The sequence below is a fragment of the Leptonotus elevatus genome, chromosome 9 (genome assembly GCF_054856555.1).
Source record: "Leptonotus elevatus isolate MCC_2025b chromosome 9, RoL_Lele_1.0, whole genome shotgun sequence".
NCBI lineage: Eukaryota > Metazoa > Chordata > Actinopteri > Syngnathiformes > Syngnathidae > Leptonotus > Leptonotus elevatus.
The window spans coordinates 17,669,793-17,691,262 of NC_141247.1; the positions used below are offsets into that span (position 1 = coordinate 17,669,793).

Sequence of the window (21,470 nt, forward strand, 5' to 3'; positions counted from 1 at the left end):
AATGTACATTAAATTTGACAAGCTGGGCCTTCATGGCGAGGGGGCTTAAAGGCTAACCCTCGACCCTCCCACACACAAGCACGCACGCACACACACACAAACACTGCGGCAAAAGATGGTTACGGCTCCGCCGAGACCCGGACAAGCGCTCCGACGAAAAGGCCGGCCGACGGTCCTAACGAAGTCCGGGACCACCCAGCTCGCCGAGCCACCCTCCTCTTCCTCAGCTCATCAACACCCAATTCCCCAGAAAATGGGCCCTTTAACGACTCGAGTGTTGAGCCAGTGTTGTTGCTGCTCCATTGATACGGATAAATGTGCACGGCGTTGACATGAAGTTGCACGTTTTAGCCCCCGCCGGTTCAATAAGACGCACACAACAAGGGTTGCCGGGGGGGGGGATTACGTCGGAGTTCATATTAAGTCCAGCTGAGCCAAAATGGTGTTTAGTCGGCTCTTTTCATTCGGGTTCTACCGCAACATTTTTGGGGCTTCAGTTCTCCAAAGTCTCATAAGCCGAAACTGACACACAATCAAAACACAATCCTTCGTCCAACTCGCAAATCAGCATAAACCTCTACTTTGTGCGCACGAGTTTACTTAATGTTTTATTAGTAATGAAAGAATAGAGACACTTTGCAGGCTTGGCAGAGGGTAAGAAGTGACATTTTAGACGCTTAAAAAAAAAGAAAAAATCGCTTTCACATGGCTGCAAGTCATATTAAAATGTCTAAATATAGATCGGGTCAATAAAGGTTTTACTTAAAAATCTAATGAGCCTACAGAGCGCAGTTGTATTCAGCAGGCTCGGCATAAACAAATAGGAACACGACTGTTTTACATGGCACGGCACGAAGATCGCTTGAACTTGGGGATCCACGATAGGAACATAAAACTGTTGGCGTATTTACTCTGCGCCGTGCCCGCAGGATTATGGAGCGAGGCTGGCCCGGGCCGGGATGTGAGCTGTCCTCCGGCCTTGTGGACTGTTTGCTCTGGAGGGAAGAGCTTTCACAGCGAATAAGTCTGAGAAGTGGCAGACGCGCTACAATGAGGCGCCACCAGAAAAGACACATTCAGCTCGGATCGCTTGATGGGAAGAATTAAGCCCGAGTTCTGGCGAAAAACGCTGGGACACGAAAATACGGAGCGGTCCAAAAAAATGATGGGAAATATAAATATGAAATACAGTGGAACCTCTAAGGTCAAACGCAATCCGTTCCAGGGTGCTGGTCTTCCTCTTGATTTGCTCCATTTTTTTTTCTTAAAGGAGACACTGTGCAATTTATCCACAAATTAAAACAGTTTCCAGGTATCTTGCTAAAATGTGACTGTGTCAAAATACCCCAAGGATCAACAATTACAGCATAATATCTTCTGTCTGGTGACAATCAGTCAGTCAGGTTTGAAAAAAAGATCCTCACTTAACCCCCAGTTACTGTCTCTCTTTTTACATTTTTCTTTTCTATATTGAACCACTTTTTTATCAGACCGATACCAGCACAAGTGCTCAACTCTTTGACTATGCACCGATACCAAATACCGATACCTGTAGTGCTTTTGATATATAAAATTTCCTTTAACACAATGACAAAAAAACTGTGAACAAAAAAAAAACCCTTTCTTTCTGATAGGAATGTTCAATACCACTTTTTTTCAGATTGATACTGGTACTCATCTCAAACTACCGATAATACTGATACTTTTGATTATGGATGGGTAAGTATTAGTACCAATATCAGGTATCGTATCGGAACAATATCAGGCCTCACGACAACGTCCAATACTGATATCCCCTAGTGGCCAATTTACGATCAGGAACTTGAGTTCAAAATTCGAAGAATAGAACATTTCCATTAATTTTATTCAATTTTAAGGAAAATCCTATATTATTGAATTATATTGGTACATATAGGTTTTTCTTTAAAATGATTTGTCTTTTTTGGGGGGGTTGGAATTAAATGTATCAAAAGTAATTGTAGTATCGGTACTTGGTATCGTTGACTACTCAAGAGTTGACTGTCTAAAAAAAGGGGGTATCAAACATCCCTACTTTTGATGTGTAAAATTTCTCCCCAAAAAAGCAAAACAGATCATTTTACAGAAAGATCTATATATCTGATGTATTATTATTATTATTATCATTATTATTATTATATCCCAATATAGCATTTTTCCTTAAAATTGCATGGAACTAATGGAAATTTTCTATACTTTTCATTTCTAATATCTAGTTCCTGATCGTAAAAACTGCCACAAGAGGGCGGTTGATCGCGAAGACCGATACTTTGAAATAAGGCCAGGTACCGGGTACTCGCCCATCTATCCCTACTTTCTGACGTTGATGATGATGATTCGCCGATGTGCCAAACTACCCGCAGTATAACTTCAAAAACTGCTGATAAGGACTTACTCAACGTTGGACTCTTTTTTTTTTTGCCTCAAGTATCTGTGGCTGGTATCGTTAGCCTCCATGAGTACCCGATAGTTGCCCCTCCCTAAATTTCTTAAGACCCCATTGCTGAGGCTGCTTCTTCTCTGAGAGTAAGATCTCGTCTCGTCTGGTGCTCGTTTACCTGCTAGGAAGCTAGCTAGCTAGCTAGATAGCATCAGGTGTTAAAGTCAAACTGTGGCAGGGTTTTTAATTTCAGGTGCTAGCTAGCTAGTTCCCTAGCAGGTAAACGAGCACCATAGGTGTTAGCTAAGGAGCTAGCTAGCACCTGAAAGTAAAAGCCCTCCCACGGTTTGGCTTTAACTCCTGATGCTACCTAGCTAGCTAGCTCCCTAGCAGGTAAACGAGCACCATGGGAGCTAGCTAGCTAGCACCTGGGGCTAAAGCCACACTGTGGCAGGGTTTTTACTTTCTGGACTTGGATTTGCCACCTCTGGTGATAGTAATCCTTTGGCTGCAATTTGGGAGTTTTTTTTTTTAGCACCAGCTTAAAAATGATCACAGTGATAAATGTACCCAACGTGTGCGCAACACATGTGCCCATTCGGTCCCCGAGCGAGGGTGCGACTCCGAGCACTCCCAGATGATTGTTGTTAGGTGTCTCACCTGGAAGGCTTATTCTCTTCAGAAAGAAATCCAGGCCGATGGTTTGTTTGTACTGCTTCCCAAAGGCCTCCTGAGCAAATCTGGTGGCGAGTGAAGTCTGGAACACAGCGGCAAAAAGGAGACACACCGCAGTCAGCAGGGAGCAACAACATGTCACTGGAAGACATCACGTTTCTTTTTCGAATTTGGAGAAACTCTCATTGCGTGTGCAACATAAAAAAATCAGTTATGCTCCTGATATGAATGAAAATTGATTTCGGGGGTTTTTGAAACGCTGTAAACGTCGCTGCCATTATACTTCCATGCGTCAATTGCGTCGGAAAGTAATGAATGCCCCAAAGTAACGTAATGTTCTCATTAAGAAGACGGCAAAATTGGAAACAGAGTAGCACATGGCGACGGTCTGTGAGGCCAACTCAAAGCATCTTGACGGGGATTTATTTTTCAATGGTCTATTCTCAGTGGTTGGCACACTTTTTACACCACCTCAAAAAATATTGTATAATGTAATATAAGAGGTCTGTTAATATATAATAGTAATATTACATGCAATATTATTGTAAGCCAAAACAATTTTTTTTTTTACTAAAATCAAACTATGGCCACTTTCTAGTGGCCCTCAGCATAGATAATAACTTTTGACACGACCTGCAACCATTTTGGGTGTTGAAAAAGTGGGGGTATTATGACACCCACGTCACCCATGGGGGTGACACAACTGACAAATAATAAATTCAATTGATAGAGCTTTTCTTGATACGCAAACAAACTATTTACAACAACTAATAATAATAATGTTTGCGATCATTATTATTATTGTAATAATATTAATAATAATAATAATGTTCTGGATTATTATTATTATTATTATTACAACTAAAACAGGAACAAAATGTCTCTTTTAAATTTTTATTAATTAAGATATTTTAGTTTCAGAAGCAAAAAATAATTCCTCCATTTCTGCTGCCTATGTCAAGGTCTGATTTGTGAACATATCACATTATTAACGAAGATCCTCAAATAAACAGTAACACTGTTTTAAAAATTGTCATCTTATTACCAATTACTTTTGATTTGGTTTTAAATGTGGTCTGCTTAGGGGCAGGGGAAGATCTATTCTAGTGGGATAGAGGGCCGTGGGCCACCCCAAAATCATGACCAAAAAAAATCTTAAACTACCTTATCACCTTTAACAGAAAAAAACAACAACAACAATATGGGTCAATTAGTGGAGCCAAGATTTCAAAGCAAACATGGTGAAGCAACATTTAGCTGTTGTGCTGCACACAAATGTATAATTGAAACATTGGCAAAGTTAACAAAAGAGGTGAGAACAAAAAAATATGTCGAATTTAAAGTATTCTTCCATTAAAACATATCCCAAACGTTTGCTAAAACTCGTTTTTGTGTAATCCTGCATGCAACCAATTTTGGGTCCTGACCCTGAAATTGGGAAACCATGTTTGCATTCCCCTCTGATTTTCCTTATAAACCACTAGTCTAATGAAATTCATCATATCAAGTCATTTTCCTCAGTGCATCTGCCATGCGGCCATAAGCCCTAAGAAAGTGCAACAAAGCGTGACGTCCGCTTTATTTTTAAATCCTTTTCACAGACTTGTTAAAAAGCCGTCAAGTGAGGGGACGCTGTGCGGATGGAACAGTCAAGTGGGAACGACAAAAACAGGTGTGGGTACTAAGCATATTATATATGTGCGTGTGTGTCATGTCTCCGGACGGCAAACCAAATAATTGCCACAAATTAGGAAACCTCCATCACTGTCACCGTTGGGGGAGGAAGAAAATAGAACGTCTGCGGGCCGGGGAGACGGCTCGGCGTTGACGCGGCCAACTTGAATTCATTTTGATGGATGTGTGGCGGGAGGAAAACAGGAAGCATTGGATGTCTATTAGCTTGCTTCAATGTCAGCGCAGCACCTGAGCACTCATGTGGCAGCGAATACATTTTCAAGGAATTCAACTGCGCCGTGGGGGTGTTTCTAATATTCTGGCGACGAGATTGAATCTGAGCTACGTGACGCTCAAAATATTACAAGCAGCGCTCAGCAGGATGCAGTGCACTTTTACAACCACAGTCATAAGAGCAATACCTCTCAGAAACTGTCACTCAAAATTCTCAGCGATAAAGTAAAAAGGACCACAACCCCGAAACCACTTCATTCTTCTGGGAAAACGCCCATGCTATAATACCAAAATTAATAATATTAAAAAAAAATTAAAAAATTATGTATAGAAAAACTATAGTGTTGTTGTATTTATTAAATCAATGAAGGAACACAAAATTTAATTTCACTCAGATTAAGCTTACTTTCAAAAAATAGTCAATGTCCATTTAAGTCATGCTTGTATTCTTGAAATTAAAGCCAAGCTAAAAATGGCTTCTTCTTCTGTGTTTTTGTTGTTGCACATGCAGTCAGCTGTCAACTTGAATTAAAAAAAAATCAATAAACAATGTTAAATATACTGGATAATTGAGTTCTGATATCTAGCAGAATAAAAATCCGATAACCGATTAATGAGCCGAAAAACAAGTATAATGAATGAATTACCTTCTTTTTTTGTCCCTTAATGCTTACAACAATAAAGATGTAAATTACAGGAGAACACTTGACTGTTGTAAAATATTACAACAATTTAATGTTCTATACTTTGTTCCAAAAAAGGATTTGGTTAACTACAGCAAAGAAAAATCTGCAAAAATCAAAAATTGGCTGATATTTTTGGGAGGGTGAGAAGAATATGTTATTATCTTTGTCTTATCGTGCTGAAAGCATTCACACATATGTTATTGTGATTTTTATTCTCCTCACTTTTTTTCCCGAGAAACAACTCCCACATAATACTTCCGATTTACACCATTCAAATTTCAACTTGCTTAAAAAAAAACACGCCTCACTTCAAGTGTTCTTTTTATTAATTTCTTTTTCGACTACAATGAATACTTTGTAATTTTCACATAATTTATCTTAGCATTCATCTTAGCATTCAGCTATTAGCATTCAGATTAGCATTCGACAATTAGCATTCAGATTTCAGCTTTCCCATGCAATTTCTGCAGAAATTGCACTTGTAATGTTTTTATGTAAAAAAATAAATAAAAAACTTATGTTAAATGAAAAAAACTGCAAAAACCTGCAAAAAAAAAAGAAGCTAATTTTAAAAGCTAATATCGGCCAATTTAATCGGTCCGGCCATAGACATCACCTCCATCTTCAGATTGGGGGTAGCATTAAACATTCTATTTTCTTTGGAAACTTTTTCCTTCTTGAATGTATCCATGGTTCGCCTACCGATGGTCGGATAGGTCAATAAGTTGGCGCAATTGGCACATATTTTAAGGGGAAAACATATTTTAATGTAACAAGAGCACTATAATTTTCAAATTTAGAGATACATTTTAAAAAGTAAACAAAGTAATATAGAATAAAATTCTCATTTATTTTTCAAAAGCCACACAGCGACAGCATATGGACCAAAGTGCCACATGTGGCCCTCGAGCCGCATTTTGTAGAACACTTGTATAGACAACCATTTTAACTCACACCTATGGACAATTTAGAATCTTCTTTAACTCATTCACTGCCAATGACGGCTATAGACCTCAAAAATGTATTTGAACTATTTCTATTAGTTTCACATTTTTTTCCCACTTTTGTTAAGAGTTATGAAAACCTAGAATTGTTTTTATTGTACATTTAGAACAGATATAAAATGTGTTTATAATGTGAAGTAATTACGATTAATTACGATTAAAAATCTTAATCGCCTGACGGCCCAAAATTTTTTACATCTTTTTTTTTTATCATTTTTTTTTGTCGTGTAAGGCGATTAATCACGATTAATCACAAATTTTATATCTGTTCTAAATGTACAATATTTTGTTCTAGGTTTTCATACTCTTGTTAACAAAAGTGGAAAACAATTTAAAACCTTGCTAAACCCCATGCATATGTTTTTTTTTATGTTGGGATAATCCAGCGAAAAACTCCACACAGGAAATCCGGAGCACGGATTTGAACCCCCACCCTCAAAACTGTGAGGCTGACGTGCTAACCACTCATCCACCGTGCCGCCAACTTAATTCCTCCGGACGTTTATTGACCTCCAGATTGTTTCATTCTCAGCTTGTCCCAGCCTCAAGAGTGACTGAATAATGACAGCAACAAGGAGACTCCGGCTCATTTAGGTAGCCCAAACAATCAGCCGCAACACCAGAATAACGAGCCCGGACAGCAAAAATGAATCCCTCATGCTCGCGCTGGCCTGCTCGGACATTTGTCTTGGCGTCCCAGTAGCTTGGCTTTCCTCCTTTAAACGGAGACCCTTTGTAGTTTTTTTTTTTTTTTCCTAGCGTACAATTGGAAGAGAGAATTTGAACGCTGGCGTAATCCTGACACTCCAGCACAGGGTCACCAGTGATCCCAATGCCGGGAAATGGGGGGGAGGTTCCACTGTAATAAGAAACTTGCAGAGCAAAGAAAAACAACACAGCGAAGACAATCACGCGATGCAACTCTTCATGCTCTCTCAACTGTGAAGACGCAAAAGTGTGAATATTTTGTGAATACCGCGAAGGTCGAACACAACAGCAAACAAATTGGCGTCAAATGTGGTCAATAAATATGTTTTATTTGTTCTGAAAAGTCAATGCTGGATCGGGCTGAGAGTACTGGAAGGGCGGAGGGAATGGGAATTAGGTTTGAATTGCCTTTTTTTTTCAAGTTCCTCTTCAAACATAAGCAATGAATTAATTTTACAATAAAATCTGATTTATAAAAATTGTTTTGGTTACACTTATGCTAAAATAAAGGCAAACCTGAATTATTATGAAAAGAGAGTTTATCTACTTAAATTAGAGTGTTTGCAGTCTTTTAAGCGTTCAACTATATCGACTTCTCAAAATTCTACTTAATATGTGTGGCGGAAACATAACTTAGTAAATCGTAAATCAGATTGAAACAATAATGCAGGTTGCAAAGCAAACATGGCGAGGTGGCATTTAGCTGTTATGCCGCAAACAAATCTGTTGCTTTATCACGTCCACTTTCCTTGTGTCATGAAACATTGATTTGTACCCATGTGTATTGCACTGAACTTATCTAGACAGTATATTAATAAATATATACGTATATAGTACAGATAGAAAAAAAAGTCCACCAGCTGACTAAAATCTGCAATTTTAAAATGGCAATGCGATGTTACAGATCACGCCATCGATTAACCAAATATTCTGATCAAAATTGATTTTGCATTACTTAACAACGTGATCCTTACGATCACGCTGTATTATATGTGACTTTTGAGTATAAGTATGTTTAAAAGATGGGATCTGGTCTGGTGAGTGATGTGGGAGTCGGTGAATGCAAGCGTAGAATTGAATCCTAATTCATTTACATTTGTGCATTTTCTTCACTGCCAATTTGAAATAATGTCCTGTTTTCTTTTCTTTTCTTTTTCTTTTATTATTTTATAAAATAATAAAAAATATAAAATATAAAAAATATAAAATATATAAAAAATATAAAAAATAAAATAATAATAAAAAAGGTCCTGTTTTCTTAATAAAGGGAAAGAAATGAAAACACAATTTGATCCAATTCATCAATAAATAATCAATACCAACATTATGACTGTTCTTGTAGTATTTCAAACACATTTTCCCCCAAATTTGAGTCCATATTTGACCAGCTTTGAGACATGCGACTCTGGAGGTTCCACTCTAAATACTTGAACCCCTCATGTTTAACCCCGCATCCACAGCTGGCTCCTTTCTAAAGGGAACAGCAAATATTGAAGAAAACCTGAGCACTCAGGTGGAAAAATTGACTTGTGTGTAAGTTAAGCCCGACGTATTAAGGCTCTGGCTCCGCGCGAGAGTCCACAAATGTTCAAAAACATCCCGCTCAGATGGACAAGCCTTCCCACATCTCGCTCGTTTTCTGAATGGACGATCCGACCGCAAGGCAAAATACCGCCGGAGAATGGCGTCCAAAATAAACCGATCCGATTGCAATTTGCCGGGTAAAATTGACATTAATAAGAGGGGGGGGGCGTTCAAGATGTCAGTCAGCGGTCCCGAATCCAAACGGGGTTGGTGTTTTCTGAGCCCTACACACACACACAAGCAGGTAAGTCAGTGATGAGCTGACACCTGGCAGTGGGGCGGGGGTCTTAATGTAGCGTATCTGCTGGGAAGTGACTCCGGTGTGTTCTTAACACCGCACCCTTCCAGTACCCTCCCGAAAAGAAAAACAAGAAAAATGGAGGCTTTTTAGAATGAGAACATTCATTTTCTTCCAAAATTGCGGCCATTCGAGTCGAACGTTACCATTCTTTTGTTTTGGGCAAAACCTCCAAATGTAAACACCTCTGTGGTCCAATATTTTGGAAACGGAGAACATTATTCAGGAAAAAAATTAATTGATTTAAAGTCGAAGTCGCTTGCTAACAAATTGGTAAACCCGTATTAGATTAAAAAACGATATAATTATACAACACGGAAGAGTTACGGGCAGCTCGCGCTTGCGGTCGTCCGTAATGGCAGACTTGTGCATGAAGTTGCTAATAGTGATGTTAGCTTCCCAACATGTGGTGAGTTTAAAACTCTGCAATAACCGGTAATTTATCGTCAAGGAAAAAGAGCTTATATAGTGTAACTTAAGAGTCGATGACACGCTAAAGCAATGAAATGCAACGTCGGCGTGCCAGCCTGAAGTAGCTCAACGAAAACGACACTTCTGCTAAAATGAGCTGGAACTTAAGTATAATTGTCCAGTATTGATATTAATCCCATTTGCAGTACTGTAAAATAAAAATAATTAAAAAAACGTCTTTCTTTTTTTCACAGCAGTTGTTTTAACTAACATGACAAAGCTTAAGAGTGGAATGAAACATGAAGGAACAACCAATTATGTTTCAAAAAGTAATTGAATATATATCAATCCATTTCAGTGATGATCTGGATCAAGTATGCATTTATTTATTTATTTTTTAACCATGTGCAACTCCCATTATCATATTGTCACCGTGTCTGATCTTCATTCACTATTCGATAATGATTTCTTTTTCTGCATTAACGTCCACGTGCAGGTACAGGAATTATTTGTCTCCACTTTGGGGTGGGCATCCTCACAGACGAGTGTTGATACCTGTAACTTTGAACGTGTATGGCTTGTTTATGTTCTTATTATGCTTGTTCTCTTACTTTTTTTTGCTTAACAAAGTGATTGCATTACAATAAATTCTAACCAGTGAGGCTAGGCTACATAAAATTAGCTAACGTCGGCAGTAGACATGGTTATAGTACACAATGAAATGTATTGTCTTTGATCAATATGAAATGATTATTAGATATATTATTAGAAACGAATATTAGGTTAATCGTTGCAACCTTTGTTCAACTTAGTGTCTAAATATGTATGATCATTACGGCAGTCCTAAAACAAATCTAAGAGTGATATTTGCATACACGTTTGCGCAGTAGCCTTCTGTACATGACCTATTATTCAGCTCGTACTAGTAGTGACATAAAATTCTACTAGTTAACGTCTAGCGCTTTACTAATAGTACTAGTAGCACGCAGATGTCAACTGCTTTAGTTTTGCGTCACTAGTAACACTAGTGAAGCCAAAGAGTATACTAGGACATGGACGTAAAGCTCAGGGGCAATGAATGGAACCCAGAGTTCAAAGCAAACTTGGTGCATCAGCATTTAGCTGCTATGCTGCACGCAAACGGAATAAGTTGCCAACAGAACTCAAGCTAGGCGGAAGCGCACATGGTTTTAAACCCAGCATTTTTCATACTGTACCTATGATTTAGGTATTTTAGAGCATTTCTATAATCAATGTTTCCAAAATCATATTCTTGCACTGTATGTTATTTTAGTAATATTAGTAAACAACTTTTTATTTCTCCACTATGCTTTTAAATGTCTTAAGTTATGTCTTCTTTATATCTTATATGAGTATTCCTTTAAATGGTGTATGTTGCCTTTACATGTTTTGTAAATAAAATCACAAATGGCGGTCTTCCTCGGTGAAAAGAAGCGCTCTGCTCATTGAAATTTTGTTTGTGAGGGTTTTTTTTTTATTTCAAAATGTGATGAAATGTCGTTTGACTAACAGTCTGCTTGGTCTGTCTGTATGCTAGTCACAGGCAAAAGCGATACATATTTGTGGAAATATAATAGTAGTAGTAAGAGATAACGTTACTTAGTCCCAGAATGGGGGAACTTGCAGCTGTAAAGGCAGATTTGTGTACACATCCAGTATTGGGATTTTCACCGAATAGCACGTGCGAACCTAACAAAAAAAGTGCGTTACACTTAAAAGTGTCCTCTGTAAATAACAGCTTCCTCGTTAATAACGTTGCGTCACGTCCCATTCTACTTGTCAGCTAACAGCTCATTGAGCGTCTGTCGTCATGGTGACCAAAAGAGCCACTGCAGAGTCGGGCGCGAAGAGCCCCGAGGAGCGCGATATATACATCAGACTCGTGCACTTACGTGGCAACATTAACACGTCCGTGGCGTGTAGACATTATTCGACGTTATTATTGTCAAGTGCAGTGACGTGTTCGTAGTAGTGACGCTCACCTTCCCGCAAGCGCCGTCGCCGATGACCACAATTTTAAGCTGTCGGTCCTGGCTGTCCTCCTCCGAGTCCGACATGACGCCGCCGTGTGCTCGGCCAGTGTCTGCCAGAGAGATAGCGAGAACCCCCCCTCCTCCTCCCCTCCCTCCGAGCGAAGAGATACCACGATACGAGAATTAAAATCCACACTAGCCGGCTAATAATCACTGACGGATTAGCACAGCGTCGAATAAGCAAGCAGGCGCCATTTTGACTGTACCAACTCGGACGCCAGGCTCGGCTCGGTCCACTCAAACACATAAACTGATGAAAAACATTTTTTTTCCATTCAAAAAATGCAAACGCCGAGTATTAAAACGCACACAAGAGCGCTCAGATAGAGAGTTGTGTCTATGGCTATCGTCAGAAACGCGTGGAAGCGCTTGAGAAGCGTAATCACAGCAGCGAATCTCCAGAATGGTTGCGTCCACAGTGTGACGCGGCGCTACGTTGTTATGGTAACAAAGACCAACCTGAATCGAAAAAAAGCTGCATGAAAATAGAAAAAGAAGAGTATTTTCTGACGTTCTTCGCGTTTTATATATTATTATGAAAGCCAAATAAATACTGTGATTTATCCTTCGACGTTTATGAGCGTTTTGGCTGTTTTATGTAAAACGGTCCTGCACCCAGTTTATCGCGATGTGACGTTCCAAACCAACCTGTAAGAGGTTTAATTCCGTGATATAGAGAGCCAATAAGAGCTGTTAATAATGTTACCCATCACGTTTTTTTTTTTATTAGTAACACTTTCAACTTATTAAAACATACTTTTAAACTAATTAAAGTACACTTTCTAGAGTATTTCCTAGCCGTTGTTGTCACTCGCTATTAAGAGATTCTATTTATCACTCCCAGTTGAAGAAAACTGACACATAATGCAAAAGAAAATTAAACACGGCATATTGAAATACCAGAATGTTCAACCAACCCTTATAATTTAATCTCAAAAAAAGTTTTATGGATTTATGCCAGCATCATATAAAATAGACAGACAAAGGGAAATAAGCATAGATGTTGCGTTAATTAAAAACTTCTTTTTTTTTTTACTTCTCTTTTGGCACATATGGAGCAGCAACACATACAAATAGAGCATACAATACTCACAGGCATAAATTCTCTCTACTCTCTGTCGTCAACAGACGTTGGAGACCTTCTCTGCCTCTTTTTCTTGCAGTCCAGTAGAGCACTATGTTGTATTTTCATTTTATAGACAAGTGTATAAACATTTAACAATCTACGTCAACCGTGATTTTATTGTATCATATACTGTACAGGGCAGCACATCTGCCTCACAGTTCTGCGGTTCAGGGTTCAATAGGCTCGACTGCTCTAGCCTTGCTGGTTGGAGTTGGTTTCTCTCCCACATTGCAAAAATGTGTGTTAGGTTTGTCAAATATTGTCTTCTAAATTGTCTATACGTTTAAAATTGAGTTTGAATGTTTGTTTGTTTGTTTGTTTGTTTGTTTGTTTTTTGTCTATATGTGCATTGTGATTGGCTGGCGGCCATTCATGAATAAATAAATAAAAGTGTGTGTCTGCACTTTTCTTCTCCAATCAGGATGAAGTTTGCGGATGATTCTGCAACTTGCATCTCTCAGGTTGTAGAATGATTTTCTGCAAAATCTTAAAAGGATAAAAGTTGACAGATTGAGAATATGCGGAATGTGTGGACCATAATAGGTGTTATTCAAACCTTTTAAAACCATGAGGTATTTAAAAAAAAATACAGGGTATATATTCAATACAGAACATGCATAACTCATGCTCTGGCCCAAAACGGAGGAATTAACCTGACAAACATGAGGCCCGTGTTGTCCTATATTTGTTTTATGACAAGTGCTTGATGGCAACATTTAGCAAGATGACAAAAAAGTAGAATCTCGTTAAATATCATCAGGAAATGGGTCAAAATAGATAATTTTCAGACCAGGTTTGTTTTGATTGTAAGTGTCACTCATTTGAATGTTCAAAATGGAGGTTTATTTTCAGATGCTCTGTCATATTTGACGAATCAAAACCACAAAATCTCGCAGCAAACACTCGCATTAACCCTCGCAACGCACGTCCATCTTGTTGGTGTTTATAGAGTTGAACTTTGTATAACAGAAAATCAGGTTTGCAAAAGAACAAATGCTGTTTTTAATTTGGAGAATTCGGTGCATTTTTATCGAAGAAGAAGAAGATGAGGAAAAAGATGAAGAAGATGAAGATGAAAAAGATGAAGAAGATGAAGATGAAGATGAAGATGGAGAAGAGAAAAAGATGAAAAAGATTAAACAGATGAAAAAGATGAAGAAGTAAAAGAATGAGAAGGAGAAGAAGAAGAAGGAGAATTTCTGTGATCATGATTTCTGCCTTTCAAATTGAAGGGAATTCTTTTAAACAACATTTTCTTCAAGACATACAACCTTTGTGTATTTATATGCTGCGTGAACGATGAACAAATATAACTGGTGCTGCCGAAATTGTCAAAGAACAGTTAATAACGAGGCTATAAAGACCGCCATTGTGAATAGTGACCAAATAGCTACAGTAAAGACATATTTTTAAGAGTTACATTTAATAATTGGGAGAAATTTTGGAGGACTTGTTGGAGAACGTTACACATGAACTTGTAAAGCTTACTTGTATACGCAAAACATTACAATGACGTTGGCGTTGGATTTTTATTAGCAAGAATACGGGATATCCTAACCCTCACAACAGAACAACACAACACTTAAAATAAAGTAGCATGAAACACCATTAGTTTTTTTTTTTAAATTCCAACTCCATTTTGAACTAAATTGTGACTATTATTCAATAATCCTATAATAAGCACTGCATGGCAACATTTTAATGATTGTTTTCTGCATCCAAATCAAGATTCACTTTTTAACTACCAGTCATTTGTGAACCCTTATCTAAACATAAAATGGCAGCCACTTTGTAATGCCAGATGTATTTATTTATTTAGAATAGGTTTTGTTTGCCATGTGTTTTGTTTTCATTCAGTGCTCATTTTCTCATTTTCGTGATGCCAGATTGTAATGCAATGCTTGTTTTGACTTTTTTTTAATTTCCTTAAGATTCGATTCCAACAGGCACCAAATAAAGCCTCAAAACGAAAATGCACCCAAATGATAATAAAATGATATGTTTTAATATTTTTCCAAAACACAAGAAAAAGCACACGTTACATTTTAAAGAGGCATTTCTTTTCGTTGCGTATTTTTTTTTTTCCTCCATGTAAATGCTTCCCCCAAAAAAGTGCTGAAATATCTTACCTTTATAAAGACAGCGAGAAATTAAGACAAAAAATTGGAGTAGGGGGTAAACACGAAGCCTGCAACTTAATGAAAATATTTTTTTTGAACTGTCAATCACTGCAGAGGTAGGATGTAAATATAAACCAACAAATGTCCAATTAGGTCCCGTAATTACCTTCCACTTTGGTTTGGAGAAAAAAAATGGGCTGTTAAGTTCCTTATGCCCCCCCCCCCCCCCCCCCCAAAAATGTCCGCAAATAAATAGAGTCCTCTGTGTTTTCACGGGTTCCCCGTACATGAGAGTGTCCACGCGGGGAGGCAGTACGCGTACGGGTAGTAGTAGGAAGGCTGCAGGGAGAGCAGCGGAGGCCGCAGCACCTCCCCGGGGCCGTACTGTCTCTGATCGTCTCGCACCAGCACCTTGACGGCCACCTTCTTGGCGGCCGGCGTGGACGCCATCAGATCGGCGGCCATCTGGCGACGCTTGGTCTTGTAGCGCCGGTTCTGGAACCAGATCTTGACTTGAGTCTCTGTCAGCTTGAGGGAGGCGGCCAGGTCGGCGCGCTCGGGTCCGGATAGGTACCGCTGGTGGTTGAAGCGGCGCTCCAGCTCGAAGACCTGCGCGTGCGAGAAGGCCGCCCGGGAGCGCTTCTTCCTCGCCTTGGGCTGCTGCTCGGCGCTCTTCTCGTCCGCCGTGCTGCAGCCGCAGTCTGCGAGATGTCATACACGGATGTCATACTTTAGGGAAGGTTTCGTTGAAAACACATCATCCGCAAAAAAGCTGTTCGATCATATTTCCCATTTGAATTAAACGAAAAGGGCATTGCATTCCAGCTGATATAAGACTTCAATCTGTAACTCAATAGACGTTGTGCTTCTCCTTCTGGTGTGCGCCCCATTGCCACAAGGGGGCAGTATGATACAAACATGCTGTACAGACAGGGCTGGACTAGCCATCTGGTATTAAGGGCGGATGCCCGGCGGGCCGGTCTCTTTTGGGGTTGATACAGTGCTTTCCCCCTACATTTTACCCCCAAGAGACTGGCCCACAATTTAGACAGCAAACTGAAACATCATCAATAAACATCAGTGGCAGAACTAAGTAGGCAAGAATGGGCGGGCCTAATTCAAAATGCCAGGGGCGTGCACTGTAACACTTGGGTTCAAAACAACCTATAAGAAAAAATTTGCTTCAAATGAATAACCCACAAAACAATGCAATTTTGTTGGTTATTTTGTACCAAAAATTAGTAAACTTTTAGTTGTTTTATGGGTTATTCACTTCACCCAACTTTTTGAGTGAAAAGAATAACAAAATAACCCAAAGAGTTGAGTCAAATTGAGGGGTGGTTCCCTTTAGACCTGAAATTAGGTTATTTTAGACCCAATTGTTTTGGAGTGATATCTATTTTAAGACTTAAAATCGTCCATATGTGTGAACTTGAGAATCACTCCCCAAAAAAGTTGGGACAAAAATAATCCAATTACTTAGGTCAATCTAGCCTCTTCTTTTTTTTTTTTGACATAACCCAATTTTTTGGGTTGTTTTATACAAAATGACACAATTGTTTTTACCCAAATTATGTATATGCTATTTTTCGAATCTGGAGACCGAGTGCACGATCACATCTCCTCAGTAAGCAGTGATATTTGTCGTTCGTCACAGAGGGTAAAGAATATACCTGTTACCTGTCTATATGTTGCTTTATTGTTTTTTTGTCAAATAAATGTTGCTTGGAGGCTTATAACACCGCATCAATCCTGTTTATGGCATTTTGCATAATTTTTAGGATGAAGCCAAAGACTTAAATAATGCAAAGCTTACAGTATGTGGTTTCTTTTTGTTTATGCTTAGTTCGACACAAAACTTCACCTGCGGGAAGTGGCATTAAACAATGCTTGAATTTGAAGATGAGTTCAAGACCACAACGTGTTTTGCTCTCAAGTCAAAGCAAAAGAATCAGCAGAACAGCAGCTTGAATCTTGAAAAACTAAAATCAGGTCACTCAACTCAAGGCACCGTTGTATTTAAGGATAAAGCTATATGTTAAGAAGGCATGTGGTGTATGGGGGGTGGGGGATATTAAATGTGAAGAAAACTCCAATTTCTGTAGATTTTCTGACAAAATGCAATGCAAACTAAAATGCATTCAAGAAACAGGAAGAAGACACACCTTATTTACTTTAGTGAGCCCCAAAAAGTGACACCAGGCTGTGTTCGAGTGGTAGACAAAATAATTACGATACATGAACATATGTGTATTTGTAATATGTCATTGAAATATATTTCAACACTGCCCACTTTTTTTTGTGTATAGGTGAAAAACAATGCATGCTACCTTTCCTCTCTGACCCTGAAGCTCAACTCGATTACTTATTTATGCTTATTTCCATGTGCATTTTTTATTCTCTAGCATTTAAGTACTTTATTTGGTACTGGTTAAAGCGAGTGTTGCAGTTTGGGAATCCCAACCTTAAAGGCACAAATTCTATTCTATTCTATTTAGTGTCTCACGTCTTTCGGGGTCCCCCCCCCAAAAAAAAAAATCAGCTGAAAGTAGCTACATGTAAAAGAAAATATATCAGAAAGTCATTTGCCAATAGTGATGATCAATAAAATGTTTACAATCAGTCTAATGATGTATATCCATGGATACAAGAATAGGCTACTTGTATACATCATAATTTGTTTCATACTTAACTCATTCACTGCCATTGACGGCTATAGACGTCAAATATTCATTTGCACTATTTTCTATTAGTTTCCCACTTTTGTTAACAAGAATATGAAAACCTAGAAAAAAATTATTGTACATATAGAACAGATATAAAATTTGTGATTAAGTAATTTAACAAAAAAGAATATATTATTTAAAAAAATTAGGGCCGTCAGACGATTAAATTTTGTAATTGTAATTAATCGCATGACTTTAATAGTCATGATTAATCACAAATTTTATATCTGTTCGAAATGTACAATACATGTTTTCTAGGTTTTCATACTCTTGTTAACAAAAGTGTGTGTGGGGGGGATGTGAAACTAATAGAAATGGTTCAAATGAATTTTTGACGTCTATAGCTGTCAATGGCAGTGAATGAGTTAAAGAAACATGAGTCACTTTACGACAAGTGTATTTTCTATGATTAGGGTACTGTTATTATATTTTTGATTAGCCCACTGGTTGGGAGTAATCCCTCATATGCAGAACTGAATTTTAAATAATATTCTTATGGTCTTAAATAATAGAATGCCCCCAAACAATTCTAAGTTTTTGTTGTTGTTGTTGTTGTTTTATATTTAAATCAGATAAATGGTCATATAGGCTAGGCTACTACAAACGTGGCACTGACATACATACACGCTATAAATGTATATCTTGAAATAAGTTAACGGGCGTAATTGTTATTCAATTAACTTTCATAAAAAAAAATCCAATTCTAAACTTGATTAACATACGTAGCATAACATAGCAGGACTATTAAAACTCCTGACGCCTGTAGGACACACGATGTAAGGTTTACCAAATTTTGAAAGAAAGAAAAAAAACAATAAATGGGTGTGAGTCACTTATACACAAAAATGCATCTGATTATTTGGAATGTAGCCCATAGGGAACTCTGAACCTTTTCAATATAGGCTTCATGCGTAAAACCTGACGTAGTAATACACTCATATAACCAATATCCATTCATCTTTTTTTTTTTTTTTGTGGTAATAGGGGTGGTTTGAATGTATATATAGTTGGGGGGGGGCGTTTTGAATGCATATAGGTGTCCCTGAATCTCTTAACGTAATCCTTACATCCATATAGAATCTGTACGAAAATTCTTCGTCACACTGTCACCTTCCTCTCTCTCTCTCTCTCTCTCTCTCTCTTTATTTATTTATTTATTATTATCCAAATGAAAATAACACTTTTTGGGGAACAGCCAGCCAGTAAGCGTTTTACTCTGTACTGCCGCAACACTTACATTTGCCATCGGTGTAAAGATAACTTCACGTAGTATAGCTATTCTTTACGTAGACCTTAAAAGGTGGACACGTTTTTTTTTTGTTGTAAATAAATACGCACATCATCGATCAGAACGTTATGAATGCATAGGCTGAAGTCTATTTGCTGGACATCCAAATAGTCATATAGAACATTTTTAACGGCATTTATTTATTTATTTATTTATTTATATTGTATAGGCCAATAATGTATAGGCTGTAAGTTTGGAGGTGTTTAAGCAAGAAACTCCCCATCACCTTAATGGAATAATGCCGTGCGTAAAATCTGTTGACCTATACGTAAATAACGTTACTATTTATTTATTTTAATGAAAAACTAAAAATGTAACCATAGCCTAAGCAACACTATTTGTCTCGTCATGGTTGTCATTGTGCAGCTTCAACACCTATTTAGGTTTTATTAATAAGATAAGTCTAGACTTAAAAAAAAAAAAAAAAAGATTAAGTCCGCTTCGGTGCACTTGAAGGATTCGCGCTCTTACCCGCGGCGTTCGTGAGCTCACTGTCACTCTTTGTGTTGTCCACGGCTGCCGATTCGTGGTCCGTCTCCTCCTGGGGACTTTCCTCCGGCACATCCGACGCGTTCCCGGCGTCCTTCTCCGTCTGCAGACCCTGCGCGACCCCCGGCGCCTTGGCGTCGTTGTCCTCGCTGAGCCCAGAGTCCGAGTCGTAACTTTTCTCGGGCGGCTCCCCGGAGGCTGCGCGCACGTCCCCGAATATTTTCCAGCACGTCGTCTTGGAGAAGCACACGTCCAAATCGGGCAAGTGTCTGCCGTCGTCCTTCTTGTTCAGGATGGCCTGGATGGAGAAGGGCATGAGCGCGTTGCCACGGACGGCCATGTTCAGATTGCGAAAGTTTCAACAGAAAAGTGGCGTGAGATTAGGCGGGTCGGCTGGGGAAAGTGTGGGTTAGATCATCCGTGGATGAACTTTGAGCTCCGCTTGAGTGCCGCGTTCTCGCTCGCATCCCCGCGGGAACAAGTCGCTGCTAAATCCGCGGGCGCGATGCTGTCCCTCCGCATAGCTGAGCCATCAGCGCGGGCTGTCTCCGAACTCCGGCCCTTTTCAGACAACTTTTTTTCTTTTTTCTTTTTGCCATGCCTTACCTGTGACTGACAGCCTCCCAGCGCCGCCTCCCCATTGGTCGAGAGCCGAGGGCAAACCACTTCCGGATTGGCGGCCGTCAACCACGTCACGCTGCTTTCAGGATACTCAGTTAGCTACCACACGTTTTATGTCAAATATATGTTTTCAGTTATTCCGCTCTATATTAGGCTACATTTTTACTTTTTATTTTGCAAACATAGCCTATGGCTCAACTACATTTTAATAAATGATAGTTTTATCAACTGTATACAGTTGATAAAACTATCGAGCTTAATCCACGATTTCTCCTACTTTTCAACATTGTATATGAACACATCAATATTATTCAAAAGTAGTTGCACTTCCGTCAACTATTTATTATTATTATTATTTTACCTTTACTCACAACACTCTTATATTTTTCGTGTTTTCAGCACCTATTCATACATTTTGTCTACTCGACGCTTTGTTTGTTGGCCGTGGATCACCTGTGAATGGCAGCCATAAATGACAGCTTCCCAACACCGCTTCCCATTGGTCGAGACGCGAAAGAAAATCATTTCCGGATTGGTGACCACAAACGACGTGATGGTGCATGCTTTCAGGTAAATTGAACAAATCAGTACAAAACAGTTATCCGACGTAGTTATTCCACACTTGGCTACCACAAATATAGGCCTACTCAAATAAATAAATGGTTTTAAATGAATCTACTCTATAGTTTTCCTTTTTCTTTAAGCTGTTTTAGTAAACGAGATACATTTATTAATCGTATCTGTCTTTAATAAAATGTCTCCCTTCTTTAATCTTGTACTTGAACGTAACTTCAAAACCACTCCCCAGTTTTTTTTAATTTATTGTCATTACAGACCTGCTCATTAAGGGAGTTTGGTACCAAATATATTTGAATGGATCGAAACAATTTCTTTCATTTAAAAGCTCATTCTAGGTAAAAAATAGAACACGTGGCCACATTTCATAACAAGGACTCCGTTAAGTGTGTGCTAACGTTTCTTCGTGTGTTTTAATAGACTCATATATGCGTGAATTACAAAATAATTCCAACTTTTAGGTATACAATAAATGGATGAGGGGGAGAACAATTTGAGCAATTTCCAATCTTGCTTGTTGTTTTGACACAAATGAATCGAACGGCGTATAAAGATAAAGTAATTCTTGCTGATGTGTTACAAAAAAGCAAAGCTTTAAAACGATTCTTAACCAATTCGAAAAATATGCGCTGAAGTGTCGTTAATGAATTTTATTGAATTTTCGATAATATAGAAACATAAGATTTGATAGAACGTAGAAAAACACATTTTATTTTCATTTGTCTTTGATTTGCTGGTCTTAAATCCACTCTAAATTAGTTTAAATGAAACAAAATCTTGAATGTTCCTTAATGATAA

The 21,470-nt window shown here is 38.5% G+C and overlaps 2 protein-coding genes across 3 annotated transcripts in view; both read right to left on the reverse strand.

Annotated features, from left to right (window-relative positions):
• The window catches only part of rab28 (RAB28, member RAS oncogene family), a 36,477-nt gene extending 24,355 nt beyond the window's left edge, over positions 1-12,122 (reverse strand). For both annotated transcript variants that reach the window (XM_086084927.1, XM_086084928.1), the window contains exons 1-2: positions 11,676-12,122; positions 3,059-3,155 (exon numbers count right to left, since the gene is read on the reverse strand). In XM_086084927.1, coding sequence (XP_085941053.1) covers positions 3,059-3,155; positions 11,676-11,750 — 172 coding nt within the window. In that variant the 5' untranslated portion in view covers positions 11,751-12,122. The remainder of the gene's footprint in view (positions 1-3,058; positions 3,156-11,675) is intronic.
• A 3,112-nt stretch (positions 12,123-15,234) lies between these two features.
• On the reverse strand, positions 15,235-20,100 carry nkx3-2 (NK3 homeobox 2). Its single transcript, XM_086085158.1, has 2 exons — positions 19,458-20,100; positions 15,235-15,673 (listed from the first exon to the last, which is right to left on the reverse strand). Exons 1-2 carry the CDS (start codon positions 19,813-19,815, stop codon positions 15,243-15,245), a joined length of 789 nt encoding a protein of 262 aa, XP_085941284.1. The 5' UTR covers positions 19,816-20,100; the 3' UTR covers positions 15,235-15,242.
• Positions 20,101-21,470: the final 1,370 nt, after the last annotated feature.